This window comes from Anopheles gambiae, chromosome 3 (assembly GCF_943734735.2).
Source record: "Anopheles gambiae chromosome 3, idAnoGambNW_F1_1, whole genome shotgun sequence".
Taxonomy (NCBI): domain Eukaryota; kingdom Metazoa; phylum Arthropoda; class Insecta; order Diptera; family Culicidae; genus Anopheles; species Anopheles gambiae.
The window spans coordinates 57,845,398-57,869,050 of NC_064602.1; the positions used below are offsets into that span (position 1 = coordinate 57,845,398).

Genomic DNA, 23,653 nt, shown 5'->3' on the forward strand with positions numbered 1-23,653 from the left:
ACAAAAAAAAAACACTCTGTTCTTGGAAGTTTTTATCATTGCCAAATAATGAATAAAGATGAATGATAATAAATTGATAGCTAGAAAATCTGAGTAATACATTAATACATATTTATTCAATACATACGATAAAAAATGAAAATGCAGCACAACCAAAAGTTGATGAAGAATAGCTCACTGTGCGATGATTTAGATAATTTTCGGAACGTCACTTCATGCGATGTTTTCGCGCATGTCACCAAAGAAAACGTAAACAAAACCCCAAAAGCAACAATCAGCGCTGAATAATTGTTTCTTCTAAAAGTTCTCACGGAAAAAGTAGTAAAAGATATCCAGAATGGGTAAAGGGAAAGCAGAAGTTGGTACGCCTAAGTACTTGGCTAATAAAATGAAGGCAAAAGGCCTTCAAAAGCTCCGCTGGTACTGCCAGATGTGCGAAAAGCAGTGTCGAGACGAGAATGGGTTCAAGTGTCACACCATGAGCGAATCGCATCAACGACAAATTTTACTGTTTGCAGATAATGCTGGTCGCTTTATCGACGGTTTCTCTTCTGAGTTCTTAACAGGGTACTTACAAATCCTTAGGCGACAATTTGGTACAAAGCGTGTTGCTGCTAACAAGGTGTACCAGGAATACATCGCCGATCGCCACCATCTGCACATGAATGCTACCAAATGGCATTCGCTTTCAGACTTTGTCAAGTACTTGGGTCGAAATGGGCACTGTGTAGCGGACGAAACGGACAAGGGATGGTTCATTACGTACATTGACCGTGATCCTGAAACATTGGCCATGCAGGAAAAGATGGCGAAAAAGCAAAAAATGGACAAGGATGACGCAGAGAGATTGGCCGAATTTATTGAAGAGCAGGTTCGTCGAGGAAAGACCGAAGAAGAACCATGTACCTCTGGGTACTCGGAGTTGAAACGAGAAAACGAGGAAGACACTATTAAGATCGAGCTGAAACTGGGCAGCAAACAGCAACAATCGACTCCCTCGGCGGTAATAAGTAAAAGACCGTTCGATGCGCTGGACGATGGAAAGAAGGAAAAAAAGATTAAGGCTGCAACAAGTAATGGTGAAACGAAGAAATTATCGGCACTGGACGAGCTAATTCAAGAGGAAGAACAGAAAAAGGAGAAAAACAACCGAAAGGACTATTGGTTGGCTGAAGGAATCGTTGTAAAGCTGATTTCGCGCTCTTTGGGTGAAAAATATTATAAGGAAAAGGGGGTGGTTGTGGAAGTAATAGAGAAATATCGCGCCAAAATTAAATTGCTGGAAACGGGCGAAAAATTGAAGGTGGATCAAGCTCATTTGGAAACTGTCATTCCCGCCGTTGGGAAACAAATTCTTGTATTGAATGGTGGTTATCGAGGCTGTACAGCTGTGTTAAAGGCCATAAATACGGAACGATATAGCGTGACTATTGAAATTGCTTCAGGACCTCTGAAGGGAAGGCTAGTAAGCAATGTTGCATATGAAGACATCAGCAAACTATTTGTTTGATGGCTTAAACAATCCGTTCCCTGATTTCAATTAAGGTCGCAATACATTAATTTTATACTGTGGTTACATTGACTATTTTTGTTTAGAATGATAGCTAATCTATATATCACAAGGCTGGTAATTTTGCTGGTTAAACGCATTCTATACAAACAGTGCTGTACAAATTGGTATGAAACAACGTGTGGTTCTCTATGCATAATGCTGTATTGCTCCCGAGTTATGCGGTTAATGTGCTTCCAAAACATCAGTGTGTCTCGAAGTAGTGACGAAGGAGTCCATAAGAACCAAAGACACTTTAAATCCTTTGATTGATTTAAATTGTTAATTTATTCATTAATTTATTTGAAACGATTGTTGCAGACAAATCAAATACAGTAGAACGTCGATTATCCGGGGGCGGATTAACCGGCGGGCGGTTTAACCGTGCGCATAAAGCCCAATTGACATTTTCGAGCACGAATAATCGGGAATTCGAGCACATTCCCTTAAACTGGAGCCTTAAACTTCCCTTAAACTGCACCAGTTTAAGGGAATTTAGAAAAAGTCCTTTAAAATTAACTCTGAAGCGGCTTTTACGTTACTTTCTTCTAGATTCCCTCGGAAATGATGTTCCCTATCGTCATAGTCGGCCATGTTCCCATTTTATACATAAATAATATCCATTTTTTGTAAAATAACGTCACACAAAATTAGCTTTTGTTTTTCATCAAAAAAACGATAGCTATGAAAGAAAAATGAGCTCGACGGCATGGTCCATCGATAGAGGAACGTCTAATTTACGAACACACAAAATCTTGGCGCTTTCAACACACTTGATCACACACAAATCCACAATTTCAAGCGTATCGAGTACTAATCGAGCAGATATGGGAAAACAATTTCGAGCAAATGTCACTTGGAAGGTGACAGCTGTTCAAACGTACGACGAAAATTTGCAGCGATAGTCAAGTGGGCAACCAGTTTTTTGTGCAGCTCTGTAGTGTCTAGTGGTATTTTCGAAATTCATTTTTGTTCATGAACAGTTGTTAAACCTATAGTTATTGATTAAAATAATATTCTACTAACGATTAATTGATTGATTCAAGGTGAATTAATCATAAAACTAGTGGATTTTATAATTTTTATATAATTTTGACATTTCTTGGAAATCGATTAACCCGGCAACCGTCCGGTCCCGAGCTGTCCGGATAATCGACGTTCTACAGTCTTTCCCCGAGTTACGCGACACTCGAGTTACGCGAATTCGAGTTACGCGAATTTTTATTTTTGACAGTTCAGATGTCAAATCAGTACAATTTTCTCCATCAATTGTCAAATGAAAAATAATTACCGATAAATAACCAAATTTTCTACGCCAATTGCATCAAATAAGTATTAAATTACATAAATGAACTAAATTCAATCAAAAATTATGATAAATAAAGTATATTTTTGTTGTAACATGTGATATTCGACTTACGCGAAAATCCGAGTTACGCGAATGTCTCCGGAACGCATTATTCGCGTAACTCGGGGAAAGACTGTACTGTATTTGGAAGATTTTAATAGTTTAGCGATTATGAAAAATTAAGTTGAGGATGTTCCTACAAAACACCACACAATTAGTTTGACAGATAAAACAGGATGCGGCGTCCAACAAAATCAAAAACTTTTGGCTCCGTCGTACGACAAAATCGCACGTCCAACGTTAACTCATCTAAAATTTTGACAGGCCTTCCGATAAAATCGCATCCGATGCAGTACAGACTCGGCCCTTAGTCGAGAACAGGGTAGCTCTGGAACAGACTGTACGGGATTTATTCGTGGTTCGCAATAAAAGCGTAACTCGAGGATAGTCTGTAATTTGTTATTGTCTGCCGTCTGTTGTTGAGAGAAATTGAGCATCCCTGAAATGTCATCGGTCAATTTCACCGCCAAAATATACGTCATTTTATGCGCAATCGGAAACATTCTACAAAGACTGCAAAAATAAACAAATCGTTTGTGATGGCTGCCTCACCACCGAGAAGAACTTTACGCAGCTCCAATAGATTATCGCTATCATTAACTCGGAAAAAGAGAAAGGCGAAAACAGACTCCTCTTCAAATCAAGTGTCAGCAAATGTTCCGGAATCGGAGTGTTTGAATATTCCTGCCACACCAGCTGCTACGGAGCAAGTTTCGCCAGTCAAGGATCCAATAAGTGGTACAGATTCGCAAGCAGATAACAAGAAAAACACAACGATCAATTGTACTGTAACCGGTCGGAGAGATCTTTGTTCGCCTGATCCGATTATTATAGTAAGTGACGATGAAAACAATGGTGATACTCCATCGAAGAGATCCATACGGGAGTATTTTACTCCTTCGAAACATCGGACCTATAGTCCAGGATCGACAAGTACTTGGACAACGGGTGGAAAAATTAATCAAACAGGTAAAATTATCCGGTTAGATTATTAAAATCCTGCAGTCCGTTGCATTCATAATGCTTTATGTTTGTATTATTCCAGTGAAATCGTCTAATAAGAAACATGTATCGCAGAGCGTACCAAGAAAAGAAGTTGGCAAAGCTCGTCGGAAGATTTGTCCGAGTACCAACATCAAGATGCTCACGAAGAAATACTTCGATGACTCTCAAAAACGAATCACAAACTTTTTCAACAAGGATGACGATTCCGACCGGATAGGATATTGCCGTGTGCTGAAGGAATCGGTAATGCCCGCGATTATCACCGGCGATATGGATGTGGAGAAAATGTTGTGTGTAACAGTCGCTGAAGGAACGGAACAATTAAGCTTTTCGCAACAACCCTCGCAGCTTCAGCCATTAGAGACAGGCACTGGAATGAATCCAACACAAATTATGGAGCGAATTGAACGTGTGCAAAGTGAATGCTACGATCCGGAACGAGAAGCATGGAACATGGAACGTGTGGCGTTCCCAATTGAATTACCAACTGCGAGTGACAATAAGGAAGACGACGCCAATACAATACTCCAGAAAAGTGCTGCCACGATAGAGCTGAATAAGTCAAAAGAGAAATGTTCGCGAATAAGTGGCATTTCGCGACTGAGTGAGGTATCGCTGACACCAAAGAACCGATCGAGTGTAACACCCGGACTTAAAGCTCCTCGTAGTGCTAGGAGCAAAAGTGGCAAAAAAATCATGTGTCCTTCGTACAAAATTATAGCTGGGACCAATTTTGCCGTCGATGCGTTTCGTTACGGTGATATCGAGGGCGTAACGCACTACTTTCTGACGCACTTTCATGCGGATCACTATATTGGACTGAAGAAAACGTTCTCAAAACCTCTCATAATGTCATCCATAACGGCAAGACTGGTAAAGGCATTTATAAATGTTGCTGAAGAATTTTATCAAATTGTAGAATTGCATCAAAGCATAGTTATCGATGACGTGGAGATAATAGCGCTGGACGCGAATCAGTAAGTATGCAAATGACATTAATAATAACTGTCCTTTAATGGGTTTCTCCTTATTGAACTTTAGCTGCCCTGGTGGAATAATGTTTCTGTTTCGTCTTCCAAATGGAAGCAATGTGCTTCATACGGGCGATTTCCGGGCATCCTCGGAAATGGAAGAATATCCCGAGTTTTGGAATTTTCAAATCGACATTATTTACCTAGACACGACATACCTTTCTTCAAAATATGCTTTCAAATCGCAATGGGAGAGTGTGGCCGATGCTCGGGAAACTGTATCTGACTATCTGAAGAAACATATTGGCGTCAAGGTGCTGATAGTGTGTGGCAGCTACCTCATCGGCAAGGAGAAGGTTTGGCTCGAGCTAGCTATTTCTACAGGGATGAAAGTTTGGACCGAACCTAACCGATGGAAGGCACTGAAAGCGATTGCAGATTCGCAGCAGCTGTCGGTGCTTGTGGCTGATCCTAATAAAGCGAATATTCACGTTTTAGCGATGAACAAATTGTCTTACGATGTAAGTATGTTTTATAATGCTGTGAAAGTACTTGATTTTGCTATTGCTATATGTGGTGTATTTCATGTGTATCTTATATTTCGCAGGAATTGAATGAATATATGAATCAGTTTCCTGATCGGTATGAAAGTGTAATAGCTATACGACCTAGCGGGTGGGAGAAAAATAGCAAACCGCAGTACCGTGGACGAATCAACATCGTGGGAATAGAGTACTCGGAACATTCGAGTTTCGATGAATTGAAGCGATTTGTTCAGTTTTTGAGACCACACGAAGTAATCAGTACAGTGCCTTACGGAAATTCTAATCAAAATCGTACTCCAACAGTGCCTGTATCGTGGTATCAAGGTGAAATTCGTCCTCAAAGAAAGGCATTGCAACTTTCCATGACTAATTTTATCGCACTAACTTCTGAAAAGAACTCTCCAATGCCAAATCCATCATCCTCGACCTTAAAAGCAAGCTGCTTGGCGAAACGAATAAAGTTAGAAGCAAATAGGGCTACACCAACATCAAAAATGATCTCCGAGATCATAGATTTGGACAGTAGTGAGGAGGAAAGATCAGCACAAAAATCAGAGAATGGAGAATATAGTTTCGACAGTGATTGGTTGCCATGAATCTGTATGGATGATCAACATGCAGAACTTAAGAATAAAAGAAAATGATACACTGGTATCATTTCAAAACTATGTCAATTTTAGCCACTCAGACGTTTTTGGTCCAAGCTAAATAGTATTAAAAATTAGAATATACAATAATGGCTGTGCTACTGCAATGCATGTCATCAGTGCGGATGAAACGATTCGGACCCCGATTCGATGTATCATTTGCAGCTAATGATTGTATTGCATTCGATTTGGATAGTGAAATATAATATTACAGACCCAGCACAACTTTGCATGTAATTCAATTTTTATATTGTTAGAATCATATGCGGTGCGTATAGTTATCTACTTTGAAAATTTTAAATAAGTTTCATTCTGTATCACATTCATTTGTTAAAATGTTAAGATTTTTTTACTCTTTAATTTACGCTGTTCATTAGAGATAATGAAAAAATATTTGTGTTTACCTATTGCATTCCAGAAATAATCGTTGCAGAATAAAATGGGAAGTGTACGATGTAGGTTATTTGGATTAAAAATGTATAATTTATATGTTTTGATATTGTGGTTTCAATGCGTCAGCTCCTACAATTCCGGCAAAATGGATTCTTCATCTGATTTCCCTTCGCAACATGGGCTTGGCTACCTGGTTAAGAGGTACAACAATTAACTTCTCGAATTCTGTGTAGGCCGCCAAAGACACGCATGTCTACGCCATAGAAGAATCAGAACAATATATGAGCTTTCATAGAATTAATCGAGCAATGTTATTATGCTTAATTTAATTATTTATTGGTTATTTATGTTTAAATTGTCACATGATTTATCTAAATGTACCGGGTCCAACGCGTTTCTTAAAAGATTCTTTAAGGACAAAATCAAAAAGGATCATATGTTTGGGTGAGCTGAGGAGAGGGTATCTAGAGCTTCAGCCAGTCCAACTACGTTTCAAAACTAGCAACAGCCGGGAGCGTAGCTGAAATGCAGACACATTTAAATTTAGCTTTTAATGGAAGGCTGTTCAACAAAGAACAAACAAAATATAATTACGTTTATACATTCATACCTACGAAAAACCAGTGGAGGTTCACTTGCCATAAATTACCAGCAACAGTGAGTCATATCAATAGTAAAATGAGGCGAATGAAGCATTTTGACTGGAAAAACTAGTTTGTATTTCTGAACTATGTGAAGTAAAACATTTTGACATCATATGTCTGTAATAATAATATCTATAAAATAAACAAACAACATCCTGAAGTGAAATAAAAACAATATCGTTATATTAACGGTGTGCGAACTAGCGAAATGTTCACAAAAAAAAAAAAAATAATTGACTTTAAATAGCAAATCAAGTTGGTTCGATAATATGCTGCTGGTTCATGGTTCCTTGAAATGCAACGCGCGTCAACATCACGGTCCATGCCCGTTATTATGAATCCTCATTATGATTATCGCAAATCCCTTGCGGCGGAGAAGTGCAGTAAGGACCGAGAGACTGTCTAGTGAGCTTGTTCTACCTAGGATGATGAAACACCCACGCCTTCGTTTTGGCGTGTAAAACAACTTATTTTCTTGCTGTTTTTTTACCGCCGTTCACGAAGGTTAAAACACTAGCTTGACTGGGCCAGTAATTTTAACAAAATATATTTTTCACACAGTCATATTGCGATAGTAGTGCATGTATCAAAGTATACCCGACATTCGATACAGCATAGTTTACCAATTATCAATATTGTTTGAACAATTCTATAAGTTCGTATAATGGAAAAATATTGTTCCATTTCTTATGCGCACAGCTGATGGGACCAATGAGCGGTGACGAGTGTTCTATGAGTGTTGTTACTAACACAACTATGCACACATGGCAAAGGCATGTAAAAACGAGAATCCAATGCTTAATTTTGACTGGACACGATTAATGAAGCACCGAAAAAAAGTCGGTCTGTTTAGTGTTAGTTGGCTAGCTTACGATATTGAATACTTCCAACGGTTTTACGTACACACATTCTATCCGAAGGAAGTTTTGTGCAGGATCGCCCGGGAAAAGTGTGAGACTCTTGAACGCACACAAACTCATACTCGCGCATAGTACTCGCTCCTTTTTGGTAGAGATTTCCCTGCTCCATTCCAGTTCTGCTTGAGAGTGCAAATTTTTTGCTTCTTTACATCACGCTGGATATTTTCGATTCCCCCTTTCCCAGTTGGTGGTTGTTTTCTGTCTTATGCGTTGGTAGAGCGTCAATTTGGTCCGCATCTGTCCGTCCATCTCGATGATCGTCAGCCTTTGCATTATGCTGGACCCGATTGTTGATGGAATGGGTATTCTTTTCTTGACGTCTGAATTCCTGTCGTACCGCATTAAATTACGTACGGGCGTTGGGGATGTATTGTGGATGGTGGAGATGAGTTTTCTTCATAGTCTGTCTTTGTCTTGTGCCGTTTTTGTTTTGTGTCGCAGCTAAAGTACAACATGAAAACTCTACCTCCCAGCCTTTCCCAGCTGCATGTATATGAGTAAGTCATCATCGTCTACAGCAGCTTCAACCTAGGGGGGGTGGTTTATCAGTTTCGTTCAGTTTCTATGTGAGAGTGACCAGCTCAGCAGACTGCAAAGAATTTATTTAATTCAAAACGTTATTCAGAAATACCGCATACATTGCCTAGCAGTAGTGGTAGTAGTAGTAGTAGTAGTAGTAGTAAAAGAAGAAGTAGGGATAATAATATACACAATGTAACTATAACAGAACATTATTAAATAATATGAAATGAAAAAAAAACATTATTGAATCTAAGGTATATGTTCTATTATCTAGATTATGATTATGATGTGTCATGCCACATAATTCAGAGTCATGTAATAAAATTATATGTAGTGATCAAACGAATACACAGTGCATGAGGTATAAAGCTGTACAGAAGATTGAAATGAAGATATAATAAAGAAAATGCTATTTTTCTAGGAAATCGTTTTGTAGATATCTGGGAAAATTACTAAATAAAATAAGTAAAAATAAGCGAACGAATAAAAAAACGGATGATGTGTTTAACAAGATTTGAAAAATAAAATAGTTGTACTTAAGTTGAAAATACATGTTTGTATAACATCATAAAAGGTAATTTAAAAAACTTGCAACTTTAAAAAACAGCAATCAATATCAAAACAATGCTTGAAAAAAAAAGCACTGAAGTAAAACGCAGTCCATTGTAAAAAGTTGTCGCGTGCATGGAGTCGCCCGGTTGCCTGTGGGAAGCTCGGACAAGAATTGGTTCAATGTAAATTAACACATTAAAGTCGCTTGTGTAGTGTAGCACAACCGGAAGTTGTGGTAATGGTTTACATCGGTAGTCGGGACGATACGCTTTGAAGGTGATGTTTTTGTATCTTATTTCGCCTAGGCTCCGGAGTTCTGTGGCCATCAGCACTTTACACTTCATTTTTTTGTGAACCTTAGAATCAAACCCGATTCGCTAAGAGCTTCGCGAGTAAAAAGAAAATGGTGTGAATGAATTTCTTGTCTTCGCTTTCGTGGACTTTCTCCACTGCCAGAACTGACCTTCATTTAACAAAAAGGTCTTCGTGGAAGAGAGAGAGAGAGAGACAGAGAAAAAAAATTAGCAATGTTGAAGAAAGTGGGAAGTTAGCTGGACACCGCAATAAGTTCAGCATGAACAAAAGCGGGTGGCTGTAGACCGTTGTGAAGAAATTTTACTCAATTTGAGGGTTTGAATAATAAATTAAATTATGCTTTCGATTTCACTTGACCTAGCTCGGACCAGGCTTTAGCAGCATTCCGAATTCTGAATGGCCGGAAGCTAAGGTGTTTTTTTTCGAGGTGATGATTTAAGATGTTGCTGGAAATAATATCTTCTTCCTTAAAGTATCTTAGTTGGTCCTGATCGATTGCAAGCTATCATTGCAGCATCTCGCCAAATACGCTACAATTGCACTTTAATGGAAAAAAGTATTGGAAAATATTTAACAAAACATATTTCCATGGTGTGCGAGCGTTCAACCAACTTGTGATTTGAACGATGGATTTCCTGAACTGAAGGTTTTAATACAGCAAGTGCACACACTATATTACTTTAGATCTCAGTGTAAGAAATGTGCGTCATACATATACTAACAGTCGCATATTAAAAACATTTTACTAAAAACATTTAGCTGAATGGCAGTACTTATTTTTGGTATGTCCCATATACATTAAATATGATGACTATTATCATCATTTACTCGCCAAACACCTTGGTCAAACTACTTCCTCTAATGTTCACTTAAAAAACGATGATGAGTCGTGTTATTAAAGATTCATACGCTGCGGCCAGCAGGTGTAGAGAATATTTTCCCCAGCGCAGTGGATGTTTATCTTTCTCCACTCTACCGCGACTGGGAAATGTCCATTATGGTTCAGAGATTATGTACTGGGACGGCGAATGTAACACCAAATGCTCAGGATGCGGCAGGAGACCTGACAACGATGACGTGTTGTATGCTTGTATAATTAGAATGATCTCATCATCAGCTGCTGGGTAAGATTGGTACAAAAAATCTCAATTCATTACATTTTCATGATGTACCATCACGCACATCGTTGACGTGATGGTAGTATGCCCATGATGATGCAAAACGAGCTATAAAGAGAAAAAAAAAACACACACACTCTATGCATTCAGTTCGATACCCAGTTTTTTGAACAAATGTAACAGATTAACTAAAGAAAGTGTTCCTGTACTAACACAATTTCTGGTAATGCCTGGCATAAATTTTTATATGAATAGTATTTTTCTTTCTCTCCCTCTCTCTTTCTCTTGAGCTTCTTAATAAGGTAACCCCTATTGGGAGCGATCTTTAGTACTTATATAAGGCACAAGGCTTACAGTAGTATCCTGGACAAGCAAGGGACAAAATCCTATCACGACGGAGGAAAATAAAAGTCAATTTTAATAACAATACTGCTAACCTGCTGAAGACGTGTACACAATTGGTCCCATCAGCTTGGAGTACGAGTTGGAGAAAATGTTGTGGTGCGTACATAAGCAAAGGTGTGTTTATATAGCTAGTGGCATTCTTGCACACTCAGTGGGGAAGACTCTCTTGAGATGTATAAAATTTTAAATACTCACACTCTTTTTTTCTTCTCGCTACCACACACATTTTCCAAATGTAGAGCAAACGGACAATGCTACCCGGGCAAGAGGCTATTCCTCCAATTTTAGCATCACTGACGGACATTTAATTTTTACCGAGGCGAGCGCGAGCTGGGGTGCCTTTCCATGTTCAATTTTCCTCGAGGGGATATGCAGAGGGTGGTTTGACGTAATGAGAACATTTGGATGGATTGTGATAGGACGCGAATGCTGTTTATTGAGTTACGATGTAAGTACCGAATGCTCTGGGTGTATTGGTTGTGTGTAAGCTGAAATAAAATAAAATATAATTTTTTTATCTTGGTGTCTGGCGTATGGTAAGATATGGGGTTTGTAATTTATTTTACTGGATTTTATAAAACTTGCTCTTTTAAAATTAACAGAAAGTTACACATTACGTAAATCATAATGATAGGTTTTATTCGTTTTAATCAAGGAACGCGAACCCATTCAGAATTCAAATGCAACGGTAAATGTAGCAAAATAATTGAACGTTTCCTTTTGTTTACAAACATGAGGACGGCCCCGTAATTAAGTCCTGTATTCGCACGACTTAACAATATGCTTATTTCACATGGACCGTCTTCCCTTAACCAGGACTGACTATCCCACTGATACTTAATACGTTTCGAAAACCTGCAAATGCCAGCATGACCGCGCAGGTCGTTGCGCTATAAAGAAGAAGAATAATTAAAAAAATATCCTGAAACCTAAAACATGAAAATGAAATTAATGAACTTGGGTTTTAGTTATTGCCCTTTTCAAAACAAAATGTTCTAATTTATAGACTAATTCAGTAGATAGAATACGTACGCAAGAACAACAGAGTGGTCTTTTACATCTATGGTCAGTGTCCTTTAATGTAATTATATCAATCTGGATTCGAATCGAATTCTTTTTTCAGAATATATTGGTTTAATATGCATATAGGGGTTCCCGAGCCAATTTCCAATGTCTGTTTCATGTTTCTTGTTTGCGAGATATTTTTCAACAGATTTCAAAAGTTGTATTTGCATCACAAACATTTTTCAGTCGTTTCGCATGATTTTCAACACATCACAAACTGGATTTGACAAATGCAACAGGTGACAGCTGTTGAAAAACATCTTGCAAGCGGTGAAAAATGCTGTGCACATTGGAGATTGGCTTAGAAAACCCTGTAATACAGTTCACTTACATCGAATGGAGGACCAACTCTATGAAAGGTAGTGTAAAATTATGTATGTAAAAGTCTGATGACAGATTTGTGTTGGTTTAAACAACGAATAAAAGTGGACCAACGGAATTTTCATCAAATAATAAAAAAAATCCTAAACAATTTGTAAATTAGGACACGAAAGCAAATAGAAATTGAAAGCTATTGATTAAAAACATAAAAAAAACTGAATAAATACTGTGGTAGCAAATGTGGTAGCAAAATTCCGTGATAAATTTTACCAAAAGTAAAAAAAAGTAAATCAATGACTTTTGATGATGTGATAAAGGATAGAAAAATCACTATACGAATGAAACGGGTATTTCTTCTTCGCACTTTATAGTTGTCTAATGAATGCAATACGAATATTACTGCAGTTGGCATCGGTTTGCTTCAATGCACCGTCTCCCATATTCTGAGTTTGCAATTGCAACCGCAAAACCTCTGTATTTACTACGACGCACAGTATCGAGGTGGTAATGGAATGATGAGTGAGGGTCGCAGGCCCTGTCGATTTGGTCTCAAGAATTCTATGTTCAGCATATGTCAATGAGTAGAAATAACTACACAAGACGTATTCATATTGATATGTGTTGGTGCCCTAGCCAAGTGCTGATAAGTCACCCCCTCTTCCTGCTCAACATTTTCAGGGAGCCTTAATTATCGCTTATACAGCTTCCGATACCATAAACAGGTATCTGCCAATACATGTTGGGCCAAGCCTGCCCGAACCACTGATGAGCTTGGCTTTCTATAACGGATTAATGTACCCACAGCAAGAAAGTCAGCTCTATGTTTGGGTTGTGTATGGGAAATTTTTTAAACATTTAACTTGAATTTTCACAAATAAAGATTGGGTTTCGGTTACATTTATATTACTACGATAAGGAATTGTTTTCCAATTAATTTACTGATTTTAAATGGCAGAATCGGATCCGATTTGAAGTGATTAAAGAGGATAAAGAAGTCGGAAAAGGAGCTTCGATCACGAATCGAATCGTCCATTCCGTTAGATATCCATAGGTAGAGAGGTTTTTTTTCTTCATTTCACCAGGTAAAAAGATGTACTGCGAAAGAAAGGAAATCTAATAAAGCTGAAAAGTGACTTTTTCGAAGCACTGCCTCATGGTATATCGGACCGATTTCTGTAAAGGCAAAGTTCGTGCTCCCAATCAACCCCTGGACTGTCAGGTATCTCAGCCACTCCATCGTCTAGGTCACGGGGCAATCAACAATCGTAGGAAAAAGACGGAAAAACTCATCTAGAGTTGTAGGAGAGAGGAAGGTAAAGGCGAGCATTCCCGGAAAACGGAACGGGAAAGGATCACACTATCTCTGAAACTCACTGTGTTCCCCTTCATCCATGCAGTTGAATCGGCACGTGCGTTACACTGACATCAGCGGTAAGACGAAAAATGGAATCGCGTCGCACAGCGTCGTCGCCTGAAGAGCTTATTTATATTCGTTTTATGAAAAATAATTCCTTTCACTTAAAAATCTACTGATTAAGTGCCGTAACATATTGAAAATGGATTTGGTTACTTAGGATACTGCGCGTTGTGGAAGTAAGAATGTGGCTTAATAAATATTGGTTCAGTATTGCTACAAACGACTGGAATAGAAAACCGTTAGGAAACAAACCATTGAGTATGTAGTCAGTGTGGTTCGTTTGACAATTTATTATATATATATATCGAGCACCGATGTTGCACATATACTTGAGGCGTGGGAAAAGCAATACGGCTGCAAATGCTATGTGTATAGTCACTCTTTGATTGGCGGATGGATAAACCGGATGGATGATTGCAGACATTTTTTGCTATTCGTTCAATTGAAATTGGATTGATGTTCCAATGATCCTTTATCGGAAACTGTTTCATATTTGACAAACTAGACATATTTGCACTAAATGATAGTACTTCAATACCTTTATTTACCTTTACCCAACAATTTACAGAGATAGGAAAAAAACAAATAGAAAAACTGATTTTCTTTTTTGTAAAATGTTTCGTAAGTTGGGATAAGTTGTAGCTAGAGATGATGTAATTTAAAATGAAAATATTGTACAGTTGGGTGCAAACAAGTTTAACAAAATTCATTAATAGATGCGATTGTGTGATCCGGATTCACATAATACAGGGATATGAAAATACTTACTTACTTGCTTGATTTGTTGGTTAAAAACTAAATTTTAGCATTGCTTGTTACCCGTTAGAATGCCTGTTCGTTTTCTTTTTTGTACGGTAATCTTTAAAATGTTGAAGTAGACTTTAATTTCTCAGAAATAAAATGTAATATTGTGACAGAACGAAAAAGTTTGTCCAGACTTTTGTTTTGTGCAAATAAAATGCACGAAGCGTCACTGTTGGTACATTGCACTGACTAACACAGGTGGCAGTATGAAGCTGGGAACAATTGGAGACTTTGCGTGGATTTCGGCAAGACTTTTTGTAGTTTTATTTTTCATCATTCAACAGAGCTAAAACGAGTGATTGTGGCATTGGTTTTGACCTCCGTCTTTGCAATGATGCCCAGCAGATTTTCCACTCGACGGATTTCCCGACTCGGGGGATCGTGTCGCGAACCTGCGGGACAATTTATAATGAAGAGCGAAAGAATATTAAAAAGTAGAAATATAAGTACATACTCTCCAACTTCAACTGTGCGCCCAGGACTCAACTTTGCATTCGATTGCTGGCATTCTTGGTATGTTGCTTTTAGCATCGATGCGACGGAACTGTAAAACACGTTGAACGATTTCTGCTTCTGGTACAGTCAGTAACATGACGTGTACTGGAAGCAAATTGGAATTTACGAATTGTGAGGCTTAATGTTGAATAAAATATCACAATTTTAACTTTTTCAGTCTTCCAAGCTCTTCGTAGACTTTTATTCTTGCTTCCAAAGTGTTTGTTTCCCTTTACCCATCCCAACAGACTCCAATCTGTTTCAAATTTAAAAAATCACTCTCGTTGTTGACTATAGAGCATAGCATGTGTTTAAATGGAGAATGTGTAGTATGGATAACCAAGATTTTTTTGTTTTTATTCGGTTGATGTCCGGTTTCGACATGGCGTTTTTTCTGGTAAAATTGATTTAAATGTGTGGCAGACATACGGAAATATTGCACATTATTTTGCCTTTGAAAACTTCTGTATTTAAGGATGTCTTCACATTTCTCAGATATTTAGTAAGTTAAAACTGCATCTATTCGCCATGCTATTGAGGAAGTGGTTTATGAACACTTGTAATTTATTAATCTAGTATTAAATTGTGAAAAAATCAAAATTATATTAAAACTATGTTTAACATGCATTGGGTCATGCAACGGCTAGTCTTTAAACTACGATATTAGTAATTATTTGTTCATAATATTTGCTAGAATGAGTCCTATCCCAGGATGTGCTCATTATCAGCTAGTGTTCATTTCGATTCCTCTGAAAATATTCATATCGATTAATGCACGATTTTAGTTCCTTGTTTTGTGCATGTTGTAGCGGGAATCGTATACTTCCTGTGCTGTACTATGAAATATTGATTGACAGGTTTCTGCGTCCGTCTGTACATGGCCGTGCTTAATTTTTCAACCACCACTACAAGAGCTGAGAAAAGGAGTGGCACCTGCCAAGTATAAAGGTTAGCCGACATAAAACGCGATAGCCGTGTGCAAGCAATGGGGATAACGCAAACTGATGATGAGGCCGCTGTTGACAGGAAGGAAGTTGTCGTGTCTTCTACGTTGATGTTAATTTTTCCCACCCCTTGGTCGATATGAGCCGATTCGAGCGCTGCTCATAAAGACAGCATATAGTTTCATGAGCGAGGTGCGAAGACGATGGTCTTGGAGGAATCGTCCTAGAAAATGATAAAGTTTTGGTAGATAATGAGTATGCAAGCATTGAAAGCACAACTACATCTATAAATCGTATCTAGGTTATCGTGTCCGTCATTAGAAGCCGATTTAATCGTTATATCGATTGTTTTGTTAAATCATGATTAAAAACAAATGAAATGTTGTCTAAAACAACCATGCAGGTTTGATAAAGATATTTACAGGAACTAGTTATTTAATACCGTTTGATTTAGTTGGTGTATACGCGTGCTTTTTAGCAGCTATTTTTTAGTTCTTTTTGTCATAGATAGGCAATAAAAATAGTTTAGTGAAAAAGTTCCAGAATAGAATTTATTGAATAAGTTACTTAAATGTAAACTGTGCTTTTCATATAAAGTATTACATTTAATCAGCGTTGTTAAAATGTCATCTCGAAATGTTAAAAGATGCCGTTTCAATAAGTTTATTCAGTTTAAAAGCTTAAAGTTTGTTTTATCCAAGGAACGCCACATGTGGAGTTATTGAGACATATATTTAGTTCATTTATTCGTTTTAATACAGTAAAGCTTAGAAACTGCAGGCGGTTTCGTGGTACAGTCGTCAACTTGCTCAACTTAACAACATGCCCGTTCGAGCCTTGTATGAACCGTTCTCGCGTAGCAAGGACTGACTATTTAGCTACGAGGTACTTTATAAGTTTCAAAAGCCTCTATAGGCCAGCATGATCGCGTAGGTCGTTACGCTTAAAATAAGAAGAAAAAAAACTGTAAACTTTTACAGACAAATAACAAAAAAAAAATAACAAAATAACAGACAAAAATGTGTCTACAGGGTGTACTAGCAACACCATAGCAATCGCTGACAGTAGAAGGTACTTTAATTAAAAAAACGTCTTATCGCCATCGTCACATCGTTGCCTACATTTTTCGAGGTTAATAGAATAGGCACAATGGCGAAAAGTCGCTGGCTTCACAAGGAAATGTAAGAAAAAAGTGCCACGCGAAATGATATCATATGATCGCTAGTGTAGCGTGAATTTTCGTCACCACGTCGGTTGACTGTGCTAAGACTATGTTGCTCTCTTTTAAAGGGAGCAGCTTTCAAACAGGTTGTCTAGCAGAAGAACAGCTACATGTGTATTTAAGATATTTTATTATAGATAAGGGATGTCGTTCGTCTTGATGGATACTGCTTATGGTTGGTTTGGGTGAAATGTAAAAATGAGAATTCTTAAAAATTAAGCTTACTCATACCCAACTAAGCAATAAAAAGATATTCTACCATATTTCCAATAACTTTCAAGGAAGCTTGTATGCTGTTTTCTAAGGTTACATTAGTATATGTCTTCTTCTTCTTCATTGGCACAACAACCGAAAGCCTGAATCACTAATGGGCTTGGCTTTCAGTGACTTACTATTTACATACGAGTGCGAGATGTTATTATATGACAAAGTTATGCTAAATAAACGATGTAGAAACATAATTTTTAGAAGAACTGCCGCACATACATGTGTCACTGTTAGGTGAATCATTATCATTTTCGTAGGTAGCTACCAGTCCGTCCTTCGGTATTGAATTTTGTCTGAAAATTGAGAGTTTTGTACAAAATCTGCACTTGCTCTACACACAATCTCCAGCAGACGGCACTTTTTTTGAACTGTTTTGAACCATTGAGACCCACAAGACGGAAAGTGGAATGGAGTATAAATGAAAAAAAATGGAGGGAAAATAGGAATTGCATGCTGTTTTATTTTGCATGTGCCATTATACTCCAATGAGAACTGATATCGTGGTACTGACGAATGTGAGGGCTAAACCCTTCGCCTTTGACGATTGGATGACGATGACGCTCAGCTGGGGTGGTGTTTGCGACAACCAGGATGTGGGACTGTGTGAACGTTGGGGTGAAATATCACACAGAACGGTTGGTGGGTGGGATCGTTTTTATGTACCTATTCTTCGTTGTTATAAAAGAGAGTTCAACGGCACGTACGTTTTCCTGAAACGTGCATGTGTAAGCGGAATAGATCGAGATTCACGACAATCGTCGCAAAGGAAGTGTACTCGGATAGAGAGGCCAGAGATAAAGTAGGAGGACATAAAAGCGTATTGGTGTAGCGGGAACGTGAGGAGCCAGAAAAAAAAACCTTCAAGGAGTAGATATAGAGAGTAAGCCTGAGCAGTGTATCGCACATGGTTCACAGGATACATGGCAGCACAATCGGGAGCCGATTGTGGGAGAGAAAACATTATGTGTGTGTGCTAGTTATGGCATGTTGAGCTTTTTCGCCATTTTTTGTTTGTTGTATTTGCACTATGATGGAACGCAGAGCCCATATCTCGGTGAGGTGTATTTGCGCAGTTTTTGGTGCGACTCCTTTTATATGTTACGACTGTTGGTAACTCAAAGGAAGGACATAGAAATGTGACACTTGACAGTGAAGGAAGGGTGCATTAAAAGCGGCGTATGCTGGCTGAAGAGAAAAAATAAACTGAAGCTGCTGATGGCACGAAGCGTGTGAGTGAAGCAGATAGTATTATTTCATGCATGCTGATTCGTGGTTTCTCTATGTGAGTACAACAGTATGAAAGTATTACTTTTTCTTATTCAATGCGCGAATGTCACCAGCATGCTTTACATACGAGTGTATTTGCAAAAAGAGGGTGTTTCGACAATCGTCCACCTCACTTTACTGATGGCAGACATTTTGTATTTTGTTGTACTTCCTATATTATTTTTGAGATATGTGAGTTATAATGGGAATAAAGGGTTTCGAAATTCGAGCCTATTTCGTATTTGTTACATTGCAGCAAAGACTTCACATACGTACACTTCTTGATAAGTTGAGGCACATTTTAAAAAAATATCACAATATCCGTATCATAAAGCTGTATTTACCTTTTTTAATTAATTCAATTGAAATTTTTCAAATATTTTTATTTATTATTTTTTAAGTTCATTTTATAAAGATATAATAAGATAAGATATAAATTGGAGTGAAATGACAAACAACTAACATGTAATATTTGGCGTGTTTGTGATACTCAATTCAAACAAATGGTTGACAATATTAAATTATTTATTTGTTGGTCTTAACATTTCGATTGACAATTTATCCCATAAAACCCTGATGTTTCAGGTCATTGGAACAGAGATACACTGGTGGACAAAAAGATAGGAAAAAAATTTGTTGTGTGTTTGTTTAAGGAAGTGATAGCGAATAACGGTCAACACATTGACCGTTAGAATATGTTTCCGCTCTGTGGAACACCGCAACACCACCTCCCAACAACCACTTAAACAGTCCTTTTCAGGGCTACCAAATATTTCCGACATGAACTATGTTTTTCGGTCACAGAAAAAAGTTCCTATTTTTATGTCCACCAGTGTACCTTGCGAGTATCTTAAATTTAACTACTTGGAAAAGGCATTAAGTTTTATTGGAATTTCACTTTCGGTTTGAAGGCTCTCTCGTCCTCACCACAGCTTGGTGCTGTTCGTTACGCATCAAAAGGCTGTACTTTCTGTAGCCTGAGGCGTCATGTTCGTGGTGTTCGAACGGATCCTTAGGAGAGAAATGGCAGCGACAATAAAATCCACGTAATCATGCGCCTAGCAGTAGATACAGATACGAAAGGAAATCGTTGATACGCGGTTGTAACGCATCAAAAATATGACTTCATTCTACTTACTTGAGGTGTTCGTTGGTTTCGCGACATTCACGGATTGCCATTGGTTGATCAAGCATCATCAGCAATAAGCAAGACGTGAGTCTGGATGGACTGTTATCTAGCTCTAATTACCCCAACTAAGACGTTTTAGTGTAATGTCTTAACTTCTGTTGTATGCAAAAAGTTTAATCAATTTCTTTTGGTTTACCAGTACTAAAGCAGAACGATGAAGCGTGAGAAATGCGATCATGTAAGATAAATTCTTTAATTTTTGGGTGCATTAACATAATAACGTGAGTAAAGCCAGGCAAATTTTCTAAATTATTTTATACCAATAACAAACAAGTTTTTGTAGTATTTATAGTGGCTAAATTAAAAAGTGGTATGTTCTATTGTTCAGTTAAGACTACAAAATGAGACTAAATAAATAAATAAATCAACAAAGTGAAAAACTCAACTTTTTAAAAATATATCTTTATATATTTCATTTCATAAGGTAAATGAAATACCCTTAAACGCAAAAAAAATATTTAGAAAGTGTTAATTAAAGCAGTAGTATTTGATTTTTTATATGGTACCTAATGATATCTCATAGAAGTATAGAAAATTCTTTAATAGGTAAAATTGTGCTCGAATTTAATGATGCGGTTTTACATCGACAAGATAGCCATACAAAAATCCATAGCCAACCATTATCATGCACTGTTTGTGTGTATTATTGCTATATCCTTTTTATTTGAATGTTACTTGTATTTGAATCCTTTCCATTCGTTTCATGCTACAACATTTCCAAGAAGTATATGGTGTACTGGGTGGCATGGTACTTATAGTACTAGCTTTCCACGGAATATACGGGATTGCTCAGTTCTATAGATGCTGTTGAATCATCAACACTACCACAGCGATAAGACCCCGAAGGCCACATGTTGGGCGCGTATGCGCACACTCGTATACACAACATCAAGCTCGCGTTTCTGACATTTCGCGAATATACATGGTTTGATGGGTGATGGGTGAGAAAAATATACGCATATCCAAGTAACCCCAAGAAAACTGAGCGAGAAAACGGGACGAGAAGGATAGAAAACCACATTTTACTAAGGTTTCTTAGTGCAAAGGATTTGAGAAAGTAGGCTGAAGTGAGAGCGAGTAATACGGCTGAAGCCGAGCCAAAAAAGCTCAACTCTTCTCAGGCTTCGTTCAACTCTAGTCGAATAACAAAAATTGGTAGAGCACATGGCTCTCCGCGGTACATACCCGTATTTTGTAGCTCAACTCGTACAGTATTTCGGTGTTATATAATCGACCGAGTTGTTTCGCTTCTCGCCAGCGCCCTTTTGTGCTTGATTCATTAGGGAGCCGCTGAGGCTTACGTATAATTTTTATGGGAGCTCAACAGAGGTAGGTTGGTACACTGGTCCAAATGGAATCTTTTCTTTATGTTTGTTTTGCAAGACCTGGCGGCAAGGAAAGGAAATCAGTTTTCCGTGTCCTTATCTGCATGGGAGGACTAGCAACATACTCCCATCCGCTGAATTTGCTTATTGCCAGAGCTTTTCATTTCTATGAGGGTTGCAGCTTGACACGTCCATAACAACCAAAGAAGTTCCAGAATGATTGGACAGTAGAAGAGTTCTACAGCATCCCGAATCGTGCATTCCGTCAAAGTTTTCTTAGACTATGATGAAGATACATCCACTGGCGGTGTGTATGTTTTTGAAATATTATGTTTTTATGTTTTATGTATAGCATTTAAACCCGCTTAACGTATGTTTGTATGTGCGACGAACACAGTAAAACCACGCCTTTTTCGAATGGCAAAACTCGCAGGAAAGATGAAATGAAACCATGGATTGAGCATTTTTATTTGCCTTACTCGGGAATATCTTGCGGAGAACACATAACAAGATATGAGGTGGTATTTTGACTTTTGTATTGTTTGTTTTATTTTTATTGTTTCTTACATGCGGAAGATTATGGCAACGATATCTTAGGAATTCAAATGTGGAACTTAATATGAAACCGTGCTTAGTCAAAAAATTGCAAATGAAATGAAGTAATACTCATAGCACCGGAGCAGTGGAATAGTCGTCCGTCGTACGACCTAACTACATACCCATCATAGGTTCATGCCTTGAACCCCCCATACACAGGACTGGCCAAACTGAGCACAGTGTAAAATTGTCAAACCCTTTAGTGGCTTATCCAGGACTATACCAGCAACGGTTGTCGCACCAAATAAGAAGCGATCAAAGAGATTAATATACTTAGAGTGATTTAAATTCAAAGTTTTGTCTCTTTTTGACGTAAAAGATAGTAATAATTATTATTAGGAATAATTGTTAGTAATTAAGTAATTTAGGATGTTTTAACTGCTAGCACCAGGGCCGGTCTGGTGGTACAGTCGTCAATTTGTATCAACATGCCCATCATGGATTCAAGCCCCGAATGGAACGTACCCCCATACGTAGGACTGACTATCCTGCTATGGAAATAAATAAGTCACTGAAAACCGGGCCCACTACTGGTACAGGCAGGCAGGCCTTGACCGACAGCGGTTGTTGTGTCAAAGAAGAAAAAGAAGACTAGCAATTGTGTAATGGTTATATAATTTAATTATTTTTTTTATATATACTAGCTTTGTTACAATGTTTGTAAGTTTTTTGGGTGGTTCCGTGGTACAATCGTCAAAACGCACTTAAAAACATGCACGTCGTGGTTTCATGTTTAGAATGGACCGTTTCCCCGTGACAAAGACTCACTATCCGGGCGCGCTCCGTGGTACTGTGAAAGCATGTATAGGCCGGCATGTCCGCGTACACCGCGACGATACACCAAATAGAAGTAGAAGTAATTTTGTTTCAGAAATACTTCGAAATGTTTCTTATTGAAGGACTTTGCTTAAAATATTTTAAAAATTAAACATGCTTCATATTAAAAAGCTGATAAGCCGCTTCTTGATTTGCTACATTTATATTTGCCGGTTAACTTATATTTACCTCTATTTACACACAAACATGTCTATGAGTTGTTTGATGCACATTAAGTTGGCTTTTTACTTCACGGAATCGTAAAGCGCCAAACTGGTTCTGACTCGAGGAACTAATTTATGGCCGTTATCAATGTGTAATTGATATTTTAGAGCAAAATTAATAATTAACGCTTTCTATGGCTTCGGTGGGCAACGTAGCATAGATTCCACGGCAACGATATTTAATGAAGTCGAGGCAACCAAGGAACCACCCATCGCCTCTGGATTTGGGGTAATATCGTGAGTTAATTGACTTATTCAAACACGTCAACGGCGTGGTAAAGATTTCGGGCTAAACACCTGGCACATGGCACTTTCTTGATGAAATCTTAAAAATGTAAAAGGCATCGTTTTGGTGAATAGTTTGCGAGAATAGTTGAATGCTACGTAACTTACATAAGCTTCACGTAATAATGAATCATTAATTATTATGATTTTATTATTTCACCACACAAAATTCAGTTTGCGCATTTTTTTTACGAGACTGTAAAATATTTATTTTAATTATGAGTACTTTTTTACCCGATGTCTACGATCATCTAAAAAAACGAGAATGTTGTTAGATTTAGTTAACTCATATTTCGATGATTTTTAGCAATACCAAAAAATATACAAACAAATATTGATGTTATGCTTTGCTTCATGCAATATCATTAAAATAACGTACTAGGTAGAAAGATAAGTAGTTTTTCACTAATTCTAGAATTAAA

The 23,653-nt window shown here is 37.8% G+C and overlaps 2 protein-coding genes across 2 annotated transcripts; both read left to right on the forward strand.

Moving 5' to 3' along the window:
* Positions 1–154: 154 nt before the first annotated feature.
* Positions 155–1,574, forward strand: LOC1272687 (DNA/RNA-binding protein KIN17). The gene has a single exon (XM_311588.4). The coding sequence runs from the start codon at positions 338–340 to the stop codon at positions 1,508–1,510; it is 1,173 nt and encodes a 390-aa protein (XP_311588.3). The 5' UTR covers positions 155–337; the 3' UTR covers positions 1,511–1,574.
* Positions 1,575–3,296: 1,722 nt separating this feature from the next.
* LOC1272686 (DNA cross-link repair 1A protein) lies at positions 3,297–6,601 on the forward strand. The gene is made up of 4 exons (XM_311587.5): positions 3,297–3,926; positions 4,003–4,939; positions 5,004–5,454; positions 5,541–6,601. The coding sequence occupies exons 1-4, from the start codon at positions 3,443–3,445 to the stop codon at positions 6,072–6,074; spliced, it is 2,406 nt and encodes an 801-aa protein (XP_311587.5). The 5' UTR covers positions 3,297–3,442; the 3' UTR covers positions 6,075–6,601.
* Positions 6,602–23,653: the final 17,052 nt, after the last annotated feature.

Coding starts and splice junctions, on each gene's coding strand:
- LOC1272686 (XM_311587.5), top strand. CDS start 3,443: ATGCGCAATCGGAAACATTCTACAAAGACTGCAAAAATAAACAAATCG. Junction 3,927..4,002: donor TGGAAAAATTAATCAAACAG/GTAAAATTATCC, acceptor GTATTATTCCAG/TGAAATCGTCTAATAAGAAA. Junction 4,940..5,003: donor ATAGCGCTGGACGCGAATCA/GTAAGTATGCAA, acceptor ATTGAACTTTAG/CTGCCCTGGTGGAATAATGT.
- LOC1272687 (XM_311588.4), top strand. CDS start 338: ATGGGTAAAGGGAAAGCAGAAGTTGGTACGCCTAAGTACTTGGCTAAT.